At 41.5% G+C, this 18065-nt stretch overlaps 1 protein-coding gene across 18 annotated transcripts in view; it reads right to left on the reverse strand.

Annotated features, from left to right (window-relative positions):
- MECOM (MDS1 and EVI1 complex locus) overlaps positions 1-18065 on the reverse strand; it is a 259851-nt gene that overhangs the window by 10397 nt on the left and 231389 nt on the right. For 13 of the 18 annotated variants that reach the window (XM_033150605.1, XM_033150599.1, XM_033150604.1 and 10 more), the window contains 3 exons: positions 14256-14282; positions 3377-3543; positions 1412-1489 (listed from right to left, as the gene is read on the reverse strand). In XM_033150605.1, the coding sequence (XP_033006496.1) occupies positions 1412-1489; positions 3377-3543; positions 14256-14282 (272 nt within the window). The remainder of the gene's footprint in view (positions 1-1411; positions 1490-3376; positions 3544-14255; positions 14283-18065) is intronic. The other 5 variants (XM_033150607.1, XM_033150615.1, XM_033150606.1 and 2 more) reach the window with 1 other exon arrangement.

Raw genomic sequence — 18065 nt, forward strand, 5'->3', positions numbered from 1 at the left:
TTATGTTAAGGTATCGTCACAGGAAATATCTCAGTATTTCAGAGTTAACAGGACATAATTTATGATAGCCTGTTAAAGTATTGCATTAAAGCATATATGGTGTGAAAAGCAGAGAAGCGCCAGCCTATTGTTTCATGCTGTTGCCAATACCGTACAATTAAGCACTTTGAGAAGAGGGAAAACATGAAACAAATTACTTCTAAGGCTCAAATAAGGTAGAAAGACCACTTCCCTCCCTGTTAAAAATTACACTGTGTGATAAAATCTTTTATTGAGGAATTAGCTTGCTCAATTGCTAATCCTGGAGGAAATTCAGTTATCTTCCCAAACGCAGAAATAAACAATCCAAATCTTTAATACTGTGCCAATGCAAGTAGTTTAGTCTATCGCTCTGGTACCAGAGGCATCAATTTTCATACTCTGTAGTGATTTGAAGTCCCTGAAGTCTTTACTGTATTGCCCTTTCAGCCATTACTAAGACATACTATAACTATTCCAAATTCTCTTCCTGGCAGCTGGCCAACAGTCTTCATCACCATCGTCGTCTCCCCACTGCCCCCCACAATCGTCTATTTCTCCTGAACTTCAAAACATGTCTGTTACATTGTGTGCTAAGTCAATTATTCAGGGAAGAAATTATGCATTACATTGCTAATTGTTTCTGGCTGTTATGCAGTGGAAGAGCATAACATGTTTCAAGATACCTCTTAAAACAAGAATTAAATTACATGCAACCTACTTCCCAAGTAAATTCAGGACTGAGTGAAAAATCTATCCCAAACAATGAGCTTTTTCTCCTTCCTTTGCAAGGCGTAAAATGTACCGATTTGTGCTTGTTTTGTTAGAACATGAGCCGAGTTTCTTCAATTGATTTCATTAAGTGAAAGTTCCATTTTGTACAATTAAAATTCTTTTCTCATTTCACTATGCGAATTGCTTTCATGGGCCAGATTTCCTAAAGGCTCTCCCAGTTATGGGCCACAGAGATCAATGAAAGTTACCAGTGAGGAAGTGGGTTAAAAGCACCAAGGACTTGGGATTAGTATGCATGCTTGTGAAGAGAATAATAGGACAGAAAATGCTTGTGGGAATTAAATGTACATCTTAAATAAATGAAATAAAACAACACTTTTGCAGGGTGAATGAACAAATACTGAAATCAAATTTGATGCAAATTAAGAAAATCATGTTTTTAGAACTCCATTTTTGATTACCATTATTGTTAATTATTTTTTACCAAAATTGGTAGGCCCACCAAAGCTCAGTTAAAATTGTTTCCATTCAGACATTCCTGAAAGAGACTGCTGCTGTTCATGCCACAACAGCTTGACCTTGATATAGATGGAATCTATGTAGCTGGAATCAGTCAGGGTGCTACCCTCCCCAGGCCAGGTGGAAAAAGGCCTTGTACCTGTAAGGCTGTTCTCCAGTGTGTGTTCTCAGGTGACGGGTAAGATTTGCAGATCTTGGAAATATCTTGCCGCAGTATCTGTTATTAGAAAATGGTATATAAAGATAGCTTTAATGTTTTGCTTTTAAGATACATAAAGAAATAAAATGCATAGTCCTAACTTCAAACCAATACTGGATGGAACTGCTTCTTTGGTGTACAGTGGTACCTCTAGTTACGAACTTAATTAGTTCCAGAGGTCCGTTCTTAATCTGAAACTGTTCTTAACTATAGACGTGCTGTCACTAATGGGGCCTCTTGCTGCCGCTGCCCCGTTGGCACACAATTTCTGTTCTCATCCTGGGGCATTCATTTATATGCTACCAAACAGCCACAGCATTGGGGTTTTCAAACAAAGCCGAAGATGGCTCATGATGGATAGTTCAGTCAGCAGAGCATGCGACTCTTAATCTGAGGGTCAAGGGTTCCAGTCCTATGTTGGGCAAAACATTCCTGCTTTGCAGCAGGTTGGACTAGATAACCCTCGTGGTCTGTTCCAACTCTACAACTCTATGGCTTATTCTATTATTATATAAAATACCTGTAGAATGCCAGTTGCGTCATCCATCAAGCAAGCACTGTGAATGCACAACCAGCATTAATAAATGCAGAGCTTGTGCAAATGGTTTGAGCCTTTAATTCGGATCTAATGATTTAATCTAACGATACCAGCCAGAGTAGAAGACAACAGAGCTTGTCAAAAGCCTACAAATGCAACATTGTTCAGATAAATGCAAACTTGTGATACAGTGGTTTTGTCTAAATCAGCAGAGTCCATGTCTATTCCATGATGTTTACATGGGATTGCTGTTGCCTCTGGAGTACACAGATGGCGATCGTAAGGGAATAATTCCAAACTTTTCTTAATGGAGCTGCCATGAAGGTAGGCTTGGCTCAGTATCAATTCCTTCACAACTGTCTAAACTAGGGCTAGAGTATTGTAAAGGAATAGGCCTGTTTTAATAATTCCATACAGAAACCTAGTCCCACGCAAATGAAGTGGTAAAATTAATTATGTCAGATCAGAAAGAGCTTTTGGTTTAGTCAATTTCATTCTTTGGAGGGTGGGGAGAGAATAAGAAAATATCTGGGATGCTGGGGCATTGTTGAGAGAGGTACACGTGCACTTCCCCCCCCCCTTTTTAAGTGACAGGAGTACATCATTTATCCTTCTACCTACTAAAATAAATTAACAACAAGACTCAATATTATTTGGGTGAGTATAAACTGTGTTACTGGTCAAGGGCATTATCCAGAACATTCACTATTTAAATTGTAACAAATTTTCCAATTCACATTTGCACCATAATGATGTGTGAAATTTATTAAATTCTGAGGTCAATAGAAAAGCTCTCTCTGAGTCTAACAACTGGTCTGCCACTTAGGACCTGAAAGGCTACAGATGTCTATAAGATGGATCCAAACTCTGAGACAAAACTTCCATTGATTTCTTTAGGACAACGTTGATTTGAGCCAAATATTTGCAGTGACGACTCAGATTTTTTTAACATATCTAATCATTCACAGATCTTGTGGAATTTCCCTTCTGGCATTATCAAAGGAAAGACCAAGTGAAAAACAGTCTTGCAGTTCATGATCAGAAAAAAATTATGAGGGAAAAGATCATGTATTAATATAAAGATGACGAGGAAATTTTGGAACAAGGCAGCGTATGTAATGTTTTGGCCTCATTTATCAAGCTCAAGGTAATGCAGGGCAAATTTCTCCTGTAATTGCAAACAAACACAGAATCAAACACTATGACCATGTCTTGCTGAATAAAGAACCTTTTAAAATGCCAGTGACCCACCATAATCCCTATTCATCATCCAATCTTGAGTAATTTCTAAAATAAACAGCAGTGGCTTGCAAGGGAAGAGAGATGTTAAGAGAGGCTGTTGTGGGTAATTAGCTAGGAGAGTTTACCTGCAGGTATAGCGCTCTTTGCCTTTTCGTAGAAGGTTCTCTGGCAGGGTGCTGGGAGGGGCTCTGAAGTTGAACATGGAAGGGACAGATTGCATGATGTCACCGGCTTCTGGTTTCAGGGCACTAAAACTCTCTAGCTTTTCAGCCATGTTTTCTATAGCTGACATCTGCAAGGAGGAAGGGGAAATCATTGTGAGGACATTCTTGTACTCCAAAGAGAATTAGCACAATCTGGTCAACAAAGAGCTCCATTTTAAAAAGTGTACTATTGAAAACTGCTTTTCTTTTTTAACTAGAAGAAACAATAAAAGTTGTTGCTATTTCAATGACACAATATTTATTCCACATTGTTATTATACGCTGATAAGGAAATATTGAGACACAGGTGGCGCTGTGGTCTAAACCACAAAGCCTAGGGCTTGCCAATCAGAAGTTCGGCGGTTTGAATCCCCGCGATCGGGTGAGCTCCCGTTGTTTGATCCCAGCTCCTGCCAACCTAGCAGTTTGAAAGCATGTCAAAGTGCAAGTAGATAAATAGGTACCGCTCCGGCGGGAAGGTAAAAGGCGTTTCCGTGCACTGCTCTGGTTTCGCTTAGTCATGCTAACCGCATGACCTGAAAAAACTGTCTGCGGACAAACGGCGGCTCCCTCGGCCAGTAAAGCGAGATGAGCGCCACAACCCCAGAGTCGCAACTGGACCTGACGGTCAGGGGTACCTTTACCTTTAAGGAAATAATAACAACATAAACTGGTCTCAAGCCAGTTAAACTGGTACTACATTTCTGAGATACTACAGCTTTGTTAGAGGTAACACAACCTTCTTACCGATTTATAATTCATAGAAGAAAAAAGCAGTTACACATAAATCAGTTTATGTTTCTAGCCTGTCATCCAATTTTCTAGTGGCCATCTTGCTCCATGGAAATTAGCGCTGAGCTAATTCATGACTTTACTGTTGTTACTCTATGTGTGCAGATATATAATGCCACAAAAGATATTATTTTCCTGTTTAATAGTCTGTATTCATAATAAATCCATCCATCCATCCTCTACAGGCACCCTCCCAATTATGTGCATCTGTGTCACAATTAAATAAATAAATAGGCCTTCCCTTGCTCGCTGCTGCTGCTGCCCGGAAGTTGCCTGAGTGAGGGAAGTTTTGCCTTCGATCAACCATTGGCACAGGGTGGGAGGCACCTTCTCCCTGCCATGTGGCTGCACCCACATCCTGTCACCAGTTCTGTTGGGCACCCTTCTTGGCCCTCACCCTCTGTGGCCAGCTGCTGCCATGGCGCACACTAGCTCACCGCAGGCAGGCAGGCAGGCTTGGGACAGGCCGGGCAGCAGTCCTGAACAATTTCCAGGATGCCTCTCTCTGTGTGTTAAGGACCTACGCCAGGGGTCGGCAACCTAAGGCCCATGGGCCACAAGCAGCCCATAGGGGTCATTTAACCAGTCCATGGACCCCCGCTGCCTGCTCAGTCAGCTCCTGTGCCCTGCACGAAACCGGCACAGAGCAGAGTGGGTACTGCCTTCTGTGACGCTGGCCGGCTTCCCATTGGCTGAAGGAAGTTCCTGCAGCCAATGGGAAGCTGCGCACGCCTCCTCCACACTGGAAGGAGCGCCGGAAATAGCATATGCGCACTCCGGCCCATCATGGCATCTGCTGGACTGTGAACCCGCCCAAGCCAAAAAAAAGTTGCCGGCTCCTGAGCTACACAATGGTACACATATGTGGTGCTGGATAAAGAGCTATGTAGAGTAAGTAAGGTATATCCACCCTGTTATGCTGCCTGCTTCTTTTTGCCCCATGAGAACAAAATTCAGCAGGATGCCAATCACATTTAGTTAGGTCAGTGTTCCAGAAACAGAGGAATGACATAACTTTCTTATCACCTCCAAAGCAATGCTTTTCAGTGGTGTTAGTTCACACATTCAGCTGCCAATTATCATGTGTACAGTAATCGGGAGTAGAAGAATCAAGTGATGAACCTGTATACCTGAACCAGTCTTTATGGAAAAATACAAATAACTCTAGTGCTGCACCCTGATAAAGAGTTTTATGTGTGGCTGGAAGATCACACCTAATGAAGCTATTCCAGACTTTTTTTGAATACATAAATAAAAACAGTATGAATCCAGACATAAGAATGGCTACTACTAATGCTTCTGCAACTATTTCACATGGTGTCAACTCAGTGCTACTTGCTTCACAAAAGCATAAGTAACCAAGGCTCCTATCCTAACTGCACTTACTTTGGAGTAAGTTCCACTGAACACAGTCCAACATATGCAGTAGCACTGTGTGCCCCTAAGAATAAGGTAGCAGCAGAGATCAGGCATTTACAATGAGTAGAAGAGATGCATGCCTAGAAGGTGAAGCAAAGGTTCTTCAGGAAAGGCTTACGCCTGCAGCCTCTGCTTGATGGAAAAGTAACAGTACGGGATGCCGTTGCAAATAATGAAGTGTTCAAATTACTCTGCATCTTCAAGATTAATGTATAATAGCCTTAATAATTTTCTCACTTCAACACTGAACTGACAACTAATATTATAACTCAGATTGAAAGAAGTTCGTAGAATCACACCCTTTGTCCTGAATGATTACAGAATTGCCCTAGGGTAAGCCTACTCACCCCCCATCCTAATTATGACCATTTCGCAGAAAACCCAATATAGTAAATAAGGTTTAGTTCATGAGCCCGGGAATCTGTGAACTGATTTTCTTCTAGCTTACATTTCATTTACACAAAAGTGGCTCCATCAGGCTCAGTGGTACTCATCATTCGGAGAAATATATATGGAAGAAGACTTATTTGGCTTACATTTTTCATACTAAGATACAATATATAGTAATTTGGTTTGCACTTTCTCTTTTTAGTCCAAAATAAATGTCTGCTCATTTCCTTGAAATGACTATTCATATTCTGCTTAGCGCTGGTATTTTTCTCTGCTTTTCGCCCGTAGCCTGCTCTTCCATTCCATGCTCAGACTTCTAATGCTCACTACAAATTGCAATGTACAGGGTTCCACTGCCAATTTGCCAAATGTCTTTCATCAAACATTGTGCAAAAAAAAAAAAAAAATCTCAGAGGAAAGTCAAGATACATTTACTTGTCAGCAGACAAATGGGAAAGCAGAGGGAAGCAGTAAGGGCTGGAAGCTCTGGCTTTTGATTCATAATCACTCAGCTGCTAAAACATTCTCCACAGATGCAAGTGGACAGGGCATTTGTCAATATGAAGGGTTGTGACGGGTACTGATCGTAGGGCCAAGATATGTAATGATGATGCTGGTTGGAGTAGGAGGCAATTCCATCCTAGAAGAGCAATGTCATTATCAGCCTACAGAGTTCAGCATTATCATAACATTTATTTTTCACTCCTTCCTATTTCTCCTTTCCCCCAGAATAAATCTGCCATTTTATTTCTCATTGCATTTAATCACTTCTAATTGTTTGCTAAGAGAAATAATTTTGCTGTTTTACTATTGCCTGTGATGGAGGGATGTAAGCAGGGAAATGGTTTTTTTGCCTTCCGGCAGATTAGTAGTGACACATGGTTTAGGAGTAAGGTACCACCTATTTCTGGTTTGGTGGGGGGACATGCATCTGGGAGGATAAGGAATGGCTTAGTTATATATTTAAATATTTGAGTCAGTTTCATTACCAAGTGCTTTTAAAATCATGCTTGGGTCAACATTCTTCCTTCCCACAGATCCCAGCATTAGTTGGTTAACCTATTTTCCTTTTCCTGTTTGAAATGGCTTTATCAAGCAATTACCGTGACTTTAAGGCTTGGTTCTGAACTATTCTAAGGCATGCATGTACTAGTCATTGTATACAAATCAGATAAGATTTCATAGTATGTGTGTTTCACTGAACCAGTGGCAGAGCTTCATGCTCAGGCACCAGGGGGCAGGGGGCAGAGAGCAGGCGGGGGGGTGGCGCGCCACCTGCAGGGGCGTGGCGCCCAGCGTGGGGGGGCAGCCACAATGGCACCCCACCGGGGTCGCGCTGCTGGGGGCAGTGCGCTCCCGCTGCCCCCTCTTCCTCTGCCAGTGCACTGATCCTGCCTGCCTAGTCAATGCACATCTGACTTGTAGCGGCTGCATGGACAATATATGGCAGTTTAATGAGGCTTGCCAGTCCACCCAACCCCAGGATCCTATCACCAGTCACATGCTTATGTTGCTTCCAATGGCTGCTAGTGCAGCCATTCCTGGTTGGATCACTTCCTGCTTACTTATATATTCAAATACTTCTTTGCTGCATTCTTTTCTATGTACACAGCACTTGTAGCAGCTTACTGCAAAGCTAAAACTATACATCCCACAATAAAAACAGCCAACTAAGAATCCTATAGTTAACCAACAATGCAAGTGTTTATAACATTAAAATAGACCTCAGGAAAAGTATTCTGGAAAAGCTAAGTTTTCACTTGGTGACGCAGAATCAATAGAGAGGAAACCTGACACACCTCACCATAATGTTGGTGACATGATGGAGAAGGCCAAGCCCCACATTCTCACGCGCCTCACCTATGTGAAGAATGGGCCATGGAACCAAGAAGAGAATAGATAAATAAATTCTCCAAAGTGCCTGGATTTATTATTATGTTTTAGAAACAGATTTAGTTCTCTAGGGGCAATCTGAGAGTAAGTCACTTTTTTCAATATTTGGCATAATAAAATTTAATCAACATAAAACAGCCAGCTTAATCCTCTGCCTTTAAAACCAGTCCAAACAGGACTTACATACAGTAGAACAACATACAGTAGAACAAATCATTTTGGGCAACTTGTGAAGAATATAATTAGTGAGTGATGTTTATACCAGATTAATCCATACAGAATTAAAGAGTGTGCAATTGCAAAAATATTCCAGGGTCATTCAGCAGCAGCATCTGAAAGAGGACATAAAGCTAAAGGGGGAACTAAAACTTATAAGGAAGGTGATGCTGCCACTAAAAATGGCAGCCCTTTGTTGAGTCTCCTTCCAACCTGGTAGCATCTATCTCAGTTTTCCCCATCTTGACATAATGCTGGGTGTTTCTTTACTTAACTGGCTGCCACTGGCAGAGGTGGTGAAACACGTTAAGTTATTGCATCAGGATTCAGAGTACCGGTAAGTTGTACTGGATATTAAAGGGCAAGAATCAAACTCATTTTAACAGCATCCCCATATGTAACATAATGCTTAGTTCTTCCTTAAGGGGCATGCTTGAAATCAGTTGCATTCCCCTTTATTTTTGAAACAGACCTGAAACAAACTGGGAATAAAAGTGAAGTGACAAGGGTGGAGGAGATTACCAGCTTCTTTCTTCTGCTTGCCTACAGCCCTTTTGCCCATTTGTATTCTCTCCTCTCACTGCTGAGAACCACTGGAGCAGCATGAAAGCTATCAGTGCAGCCTTCCTTTAATCTTCTTAGTGCCTGCTAGGGTAGCTCTTTGCCTCAGCCGAGGCAAAAGGTCATTGTTTCCCCATCTGAACAGATGTTCCCAGACAAAGAAAACCAAGGAAAGGTTGCTGAGGCAGAACTCGGGTCTAGAGGACATATCAGCAGTTGAAGGGGAAGGAAACTCTGCAAGAATGTCATAGCTATATAACAATGGCTGCTAGCAAAAACTCAGACCATCAGAATGTGAATGGTCCATGCTTAGTTTCCAAAAACAGAAGGGCAAGTTCCTTAGGTCAAGCCCAGGAATCACTCCCTCTGACCTGGAGCACTATTATTGCTGCTGCTGCTGCTACTACTACTATTCTGCATTTACATAGCACTTTTTTAAGCATTCATAGTGCTTCACATACATCATCTCAGTAACCAATAAAGTACAGTGGGCCAGTAGCATTATTCTCATGTCGCAGATGATGGTTGAAGCTAGAAGACAGTGGCTTTCCTTGGGCTAGCTAGTGAGTCCATGGCTGAGGCAACATTTGTGCTTGAAGGATTCCTGGCTCATAGGTTATACTTTTCTCTACTGCATTGCTCCAACTGTCAAAAGAAGGATGCCCTGTTTTGCTATTCCTAGATATGTGAAAGTAGTGATGACATAGTGCAGGGTTTCTCAAACTTGGGTCTCCAGCTGTTTGTGGACTACAACTCCCATCATCCCTAGCTAGCAGGGCCAGTGGTCAGGGGTGGTGGGAATTGTAGTCCAAAAACAATTGGAGAACCAAGTTTGGGAAACCCTGACAAAGTGGCATAAGAAAAGCATTCTGCAAAGCTTTATATATGTATTCACTCATTAATTCACAAATGTATACATGCTATTACATCACAAATTCCAGGGCGGAGCTCAGGTGTGAATAGCAGGACAAAAGATTATACTACCAGTCAACACTGACTCAAATTAATCACAGGAATTCTGGCAGGGATGGTTTCCTGCCCAGTTACTTAAAATCCTTTATTGTAAAAAATTTCATGGCATGTGCTCTACCGCTGAGCAAAATATTTGAACCTTTTGGTGTAGGAAAGCTGCATGATCAATGATATCAAACTGTGAACACTGGGAAATGTAAAATTAGAGAAATTATTTCAAAATATGAACAGGAACTACAAAGGGAAATAACTACTTCATAACTTTTAGTGCTGTATTTTAAATTTTAAAAAACCCTGCACAATAAATATATGGAGTTCAATGCCATAGTGTGTTGTAATGGGCAATAGCATAGTTAACTCTTTGCAGAATTAATGGAGGACAGGTCAGTCAAGAAGATATTTTAGTCACAGGAGATGGAACATCCATATTCAGATGTAGTACATCTGATTGTCAAGCTGGGGACACCAAACAGGGACTTAGCAGGTACAAAACAGGGACTTCCCAAGTAGCATCTGGCTGGCCACTATTGGAAATAGTATGGGAATAGACAGACCATTAGGCCAGAGAAAACAGTGAGTGTTTCCTCCTTTGAGGAACTGTTTTTATAGCTTAGCATTTGTTCTTTTAATTTAGAGAAAAGAGTCCTTTGGATAATGAATAGTTAAACTGTTGGTTTTTTTGTGGGGGCGGGGCTGCATGAAACTGTAAGCAAATTTCCATCACATTTCAAAAGTATGCTTAGTTTTTTTGGCAAAGAACTTGTATTCATGTACTCAAAATTTTATGTCATATTATATAGAATATAGGCTTAATTTCTATATAGGCGGTATGGAGTCATTCTTGTCTGAAAATCGTACTTGGGCCCTCTTACATGGAAACTCTTTCCCTGCCCATAGATGTGCATAGTTTTATTTTATTTTATTGTTTAGAGGAGGAGACAATATCACTCTGCACAAGTATAATGCCACACTTTCCTAAATAAGTGCCATACAAGTCATCCTATGATGAAAACAGCAAGGTTAAAAATGGAAGCCCTGCTAAGTCAAAATGTTACCAGCCACCACTGCCCACTTCAGTTGCCTGAGTTCCTGCTGGTACACACACACACACACACACCCAAAAAAACAACCCAAATCTCCCCTGGGACCACAGGAACAGACAATATGGAGAGTCAGGCAGGATCTTCAGGAACAGAGAATATGGAGAGTCAGGCAGCATCTTCAGTTATCACTAGTACATGAGGATATTTAGGAGGAGGGGAACGGGCCGACTGACAGCCATGAAGCAATGGAGCCTCCCAGCCTGAGCTGATTCACTATTGAAGGAACAGCTCTCTTCCAGGCAGCAAGGTGTAAGGATTTAAGGAGAGTGATTAAAGTTCCCCCATTCATCCCTTCCTGCCCCAATATTCACATGTGAATGCATGGATGGAACAGATGTCTGGCGCTGAAATATTTCCTCACCAAGGGAGACAATATTCCTTATCCAAAAACAACATCATGTTACCTCATATTAAGAGAAGAAGAAATTCAGGGCAATGATTAAATTTTATACGTCTACAGAGACATTCCTAGGGCTAGGGGGTGGCAAGATAGTTCTTTGTTTTCTTTTTCATACACAGGCTCCTTTTGGTTAAGCAATGCATGCTCTTAATCTGGGCTAAGTGTGTGTGTTTTTTTAATAAAAAAAATCCAGCATATTTTAATGCTACACAGCGTACCAATTTTGATTTACATATGTAAATAGCTGATTCTATCTGAATTTAGAAGTTTAGAAAAGGAAGCTGCTTGTATTCCATACCTCCCTTTTAGTCCCAGAGAGACTATAAACTGTTGGGTGACGCAAACCTGCATGCCCCAGTTCAGGCCCAAAAATGTAGACATGGCCATAACTGGAGGGGAGACGGTATTTATAAGCATCTCGGATGGGTTTGATACCATCAAACATGGCCTTGGTCCTTTATGTCAAAGTTTATTAGCTAGGAACAGAAAAACAGTAACAGATATATAGGGCAAATAGTCTGTTAAAAATAAATAATGACTTAATACCTTGAAATCTGAGGATTACATGACCCTAGCATTTCATAAAGTAAGTAGGCCATTGAAGGCTTGTTTCACAAAATGGCTGCCCATAATTCATGGGAAACGAAAAATGATACAGATGTTCATTTTCTATGTTAATTAGTGCATTTTTAAGAAATATGAAAATCTAGACCATATCAGCATCTTTTCATTGTCATTGCCAATACATTTTATTTTGGGGTCTATTTTAGCGACCCTCAAGAAGAATTGTATGGATTTGCTCTTGTGTTGGCTATATGGATTTGTTCATGTGAATGGGAGAAAGGAAAACAGGGGAGAGGTCATTTGGTTGGGAATTTCATCCTTCATCTCTTTCTCAAATCTGCCAGTGAGAAAGGAGTGGGATACAGCAAGGGAGGGAAAATGTTAAAATATTGTAAACTGCCTTAAACCTACAAGTGACAGCGGGGTTAAACTGGAACAAACAAACTGGGGTTGAAGACATTCAGCCAGTTTTTTGCTAGTCACTTGAAACATTCTTGAAATATGAAACCTTCCCATCACTTATTTTCCTGTAGCCCTTCTCCCCAAGTGCCTTCCTCTAATCTGATCTCAATTTAGGTACTGGAGCCAGAAAAGTGACGTTGTGAGACAGACTGCAGAAAAGATGTGTAGCAGGGAAGGTCTGCACTCCTCAGCTATATATCCATTTTGCTCATTAAATGAGACCCCTCACACCCATCTCTCATTTCTCAGAGCAGATCTGGTTTTAAAAACATGGATCTTTGGTCTTCATTTGAACCTGAACTCCCTTGCTGTTCTAAAAAGGAGCAAGTCTGACCTGAAAACCTTTATGGAGGTTAGACCTTGTCATGTGACTGGCTATAACTATTGCTAGTTGCTTCCTTTCACCAATGCTCATCATGATGCACAAGCTAAATCTATCTGGCTGCATCAGTGGGAGAGGTGAGACTCCAAGGCCTACTCCATTGGCTTGGGTGGGAACAACTGCAGTGTAGTTTGCCCTTTCTCAGAAATGCCTCCATCAGCAGACAATCCACCTGGTCGTCATCATAACATTTATGAAGAACATAATATAATTTATGAAGAACTGGTACTTGAATCTGCTTGCCCTCCTTGTTCCTTTCCCTTTTGTTTGTGCCTGATGGATGGTACTCCACCATTTCATAATTCACAGCGCCAAGAAAATATTAATAAACTGCCCAATCAATTAATAGTTCTCATCCTCCAGGTTCAGGGCTCACAATTAAAAAAATGGAGCTGTACAAAGTACTGCTGCTAACCATGAAAAAAATAAAAACAAAGAAGTAAATTGTAATGGTCACTTGCAGAGTATTGAGGTGAACTGATGAAGTGCCACAAGAAGCAGTTGAGCTTCTCATTTTTGTCCAAGCCAACTGTAGGCTCATCCACACTTCCGCTTGTTCCATGTCTAGAGAGCACAGGTCCAAGAGATTTTCTCCTTGCCCTGCTCCTTTCCAAGGGAAAACCTGCTTTTTAACTTTAAATTGGGGCAAACATAAATCCATAGAAAACCCAATTGATTTTTGCTCTGATTGAGCGATAGCGTTTCGCTGGGGTGGGTGGGTGGGAAATATACTTAAATATTGACTATATAAAATTCCTTTACTGCAAAAGATTGTTTCAAAGCGGGGTGCTCAGACAGGCCCCCCATCACATGTTCAAAAAATGTGTGAGTGGATGACAGGGTTGTACAACCTAGCTTGGCATTTCCTAGCTGTGGCAGCCACAAACACATCTGTGTGTTTTGCATGTTCTGCTTTATGCATGTAGAAGAAGAAGAAAAGTTTGGATTTGATATCCCGCTTTATCACTACCTGAAGGAGCCTCAAAGCAGCTAACATTTTCCTTTCCCTTCCTCCCCCACAACAAACACTCTGTGAGGTGAATGAGGCTGAGAGACTTCAGAGAAGTGTGACTAGCCCAAGGTCACCCAGAAGCTGCATGTGGAGGAGCGGAGACGCGAACCCGGTTCACCAGATTACGAGTCTACTGCTCTTAACCACTACACCACACTGGCATGTACTGACACATGCATGTATCGCTTGTACATGTGAGGGGAGCACTGTGATCTGTGATGGATGTCATCTAAACTCCCTAATATGATGGCTTCTGATCTATAGTAGATGGCATACAAAGCCCACAGTAGCACAGTAAAATGCTTTATGTGTGCAATTGTGCTGCTGTAAGCTCAGAGCTTTGGATCACTCACTGGCATAACAATTTTATGCCTCTAGAAATCTTAATACAATTCTTTGAAATGGTTGCACATACAGTCCTTTGTAGCAGAGTCCCATTCATTAGAACGTGTAATGGAGTAAAGACTAGCATTTGATGAAAAGTAAAATAAGACACAAGTGTGATTTAGGAGAGCTAAAATAATTAGCAGGAAAAGACTTGTAGGGTTGCAGTGAAGTAAATGAGTTTTCATGTCACGTTTCTTATGCAATTTCTTCTACAGTGTTTAAATTGAAAATATAAATAATGAACTTACCCAAGTTCTTTGATCAGGCAATTGGAACTGGGAGCAAAATTGAAACAAAAACAACACATTATTCCTGCATTTGGATCCCTTATTGCAATTAATGTATAGTTCATGCTACAATAAATTTGTTTGTCTTTAAGTTGCTAAAACTCTTTGTTGTTTTTGCTATAAGTGACTAACATGGATTACCCTTCTGGAAGTGGATTATTTTTATCTGAAGTGACATTGGGCCAGTACACATCAGTTTTGAAATTTCTCTTAAGGCAGGAGAGGGCAATTTGATCCAGAGAAAGGTAGGGAGGTGGGAGGGAGGAGAGTACTTTCCCAAAGCTGGCTTGCCATTTCTTAACCACAGTCAAAAGGGAGCCAGTGCTGTGTCTGAACTTGTCCATCATATCCAAAATGCAGTGTGGCCATTGTAATTAATACATTCCAAAATGATCGTTTTCAAAAAAATAAATCATTATGTGTTTATTGTAAGTGTATTTTTCTTTTAAACAGGGTCTGTGTGGTTTGGTCCTAGTAGCTTCCCATAATTTTTATGGGAAGTTACAGGTATGTTTGTCAACCACTTAAGTTAATCTTTGTATGATTATTAAAACAGTAGCACAAAATAAGTTATCACACAACACTGAGTTAAATTCTGCCTTTGGAACTAAAGCAGCGTATCCCTTAGTATGTTCTAATCCTATTTTACCAACCAGCAAAATTGTGGTGGATCCCTGACCACACACATACCAGTTTTGTGTCAAAACTCTTGTTCATTTGCGTACCATTTACAGACACTATCTCTAAATTTCACTTTAGAATAAAAATATTCACATATAGATTTATTTATTTTTACCTTTCTGCTAATTTACCTTATTCACAAGTGCAATGTATAACAAGTGCTTAAGGTTAAGAGATGCAATAGTGAAGCATGGAGCAGCAGCAAGCTTAGGGGAGCTGCTTCCAGACATGGATGGCAGCCCACCAAGAGCTCAATGAACCTCACAGGGTTTTTTTGTTGCCTCCTGCCATGTCTTGGTTTATCGTAAATAGTGATGACCTACTTCACAGGATGTGGGCTGCAGAAGAAGCAAAGCAAAAGTAGGTCCTGAACATTTACAAGACAAGAGAACCAGGACAGGAAAAGACACACCAAGGAAGACTAGCAGAAACCCAGGACGGGTACCAAACTCAGCGTCATTATTCACATGATTGGTGTCACCTGAACTATGCTAAATCATAAGAGGCAGCTGGTTTACAGGCACATGGTAAGTAAACCATTTGTATGGAGATGCTCACCACATGGCTGGGAGGATTTTCTTCAGTCCCCACAAACCTTAGTTTTAGACACTAGTGGTGATGTAGGTAAAGATGCGGCAATTGTACAGTGAGTTGATCAAGTGATAACAGCCAAAAATGAGATTATTTCCAAGCGGTGGCAGTATTATGTAAAGGAACAACAGACAGAGGAGCTAGAGTAAGGAAAAGCAGGCCGGCTCAGAGAGATTTCTCAGTCTGACAGCTGATCAACATTCACTCAACCAAAGCTTTCTTTGCATCTCCAAGAAAAGTAATTTCATCTGCATGTTGCCAATATATAGGTAAGAATATGAGTACTTCAGGTGTACTATGAATAGGCTCATATGCATGCAGGCTAGATCAGCATGATCACAGGCGTAGCATGGGGGGGGGGTCCATGGGGGCAAATTTTATGAAGGGGCTCAAACAGGCTCCCCCACAGCAGGCTCTTTTATTGTAGCCTGGCTCCATGCAAGAAGGAGCTGCGCCTTGGCTGCGGCGCTTGTGCTTGGCACAGGCCTGACCCAGAGGAGGTAAGCAGGAGGAGAATGGATGGCAGCTTCCCCGCACCTCTCCTACTCTGAACTGTGGTGCGCCAAGGACGCCTGCCGCACACCCCCTCAGGGACACATCCCACACACTGCCCCAGGCAGCGCAGGCATACGCTCCACCGCGGGGCATGATTCTTCTCCACAAAAAGAGAGAGGACAATTCAAACATACAAATGTACATGTCCACTTAAGAGCCCATACCTTGTGTTACCTCACACTTAATTTTCTATGCCTTGGGCACTCCACAAGGAAGATTCCATGAGGCTCTGTCACATCCCCATGAGGCAAACCTGTTGACCAGCCTTCCATTAACCTCTTACTACATCCTTTTGCAGGGGCTACTAGGAGGCTCTAAGTCACTGCAGCCAAAACAACTATTTGTTTTAATCACCTCTAATTCCAACTATAGCCGTACAAGTTTGGGAGTTCTGACATAGGGTGTATCAATATTTGTAGCTCGGTGGTAGAACAGTTGGTCTTCCATACAGAAAGTCTCAGGTTCCATCTCTACAATCTCCAGGTAGGGCCAGGGGAGCTGCTGCCATTCAGTATAAACAATACTGAGCTAGATGGACCACTTGTTTGACTCAATATAAGGCCACTTCCTATGTTTCTATGTTAATTACTCTATTTTATTTCTGTTCTTCCTTTTGATCCAGAAGGCTACCCAAGGTGGTTCACATAAAATAATAAAATACAGTTCTTTTGGGTCTGTTTCCAACCCACTCTGGCACGTAGCACTACCCTGTAGTAATACTACATTTTAAAATCTGCCTTCCCTCCACAAAGCCCAGAACAGCATTAGTGGTTTTCCCCATTTTATTCTCACAGCAACCCTATGAATTTGGCTAGGCTGAGAGTAACTGGGTCATTGTCATCCAGTGATCTTCATGGCTGAGTGGGGACTTGAATATGCATCTCCCCACTTTAACAACTATGGCATTCTGGCTCTCAGGTTATTGTAGCTGATAAACACCTAACACAGTGTTAGCCACCACACAAAAATACTTCTAAAGGGGCAACAGGCTTGTGTACATTTCCCACAAACAAAACAGAGCAATGGATTGTGAAGTGGGAGAGTGACTGGCATCAATATATAGGGGTGAGAGAGAAGGGTAGAGACAATGGAGTTCACTTCATACACCTTCCACTAAGTCACCTCAGAACTTTGGTTGCTGAACACAGCTACTGCTTTGAATTCAGTGTCTGTGATCACTGCTGACATCGTGATCACTGCTGACATGCTAATCGTGTGAAAATAACACTCTCAGGCTGCAATCACATACCCAGTTATCTGGGAATATAGAATCACAGAATTGTAGAGCCATCTAGCCCAACCCCCTGAAATGCAGGAAGCTCAACTCAACTAAAGCATACATGACAGATGGTCTGGGTAGACATTCACTGTCAGTTACCTAATTTGTATGGAAATCCCCAAATAAACTAAATTCTCCCCCCTCCATATTTTCAAGTTTTCATTTTAAAAAGTATAATATCTGTTTCAAACAAGCAGTGTTGTGTGAAGATTTTACCCCTTCAGAACTAAATGTTAGAAGTGGCTCTCAGAATATGAAGTTTGGCAGAAAGAAAAGATGTGATGAAGTTTAAATAATCTTCCTGGGTACAGACAAAGGGATTGTCTTTTAGTCATCACAAAAAGTAGTGTGGTTGTTAGAGAAAAGAAGGTGCTGCATGGCAGCCTTTCCTGGGGACATCACTGTTGTGCTCAGGTCCTGCTTGCAGCTTTCCCTCAGGGCATCTGGCTGGCCCATCTGAGACCAGGAGGCTGGGCTACATGGGCTGCAGGCCTGATCCAGCAGGCTCTTATGTTCCTTCTTATGATTGCTCCCTGCCAACTTCCCTCTGCCACCCTCATGGTTCCTGTTCTTTTCCTTTCTCCCCTTTCCAATATGTATTTATTACACAACCTTTAAAGTAGCTCAAAGCCACATTTTTGCTTCATAACAACCCTATGAAGTAG

Source organism: Lacerta agilis, chromosome 5, assembly GCF_009819535.1.
Source record: "Lacerta agilis isolate rLacAgi1 chromosome 5, rLacAgi1.pri, whole genome shotgun sequence".
Lineage (NCBI taxonomy): Eukaryota > Metazoa > Chordata > Lepidosauria > Squamata > Lacertidae > Lacerta > Lacerta agilis.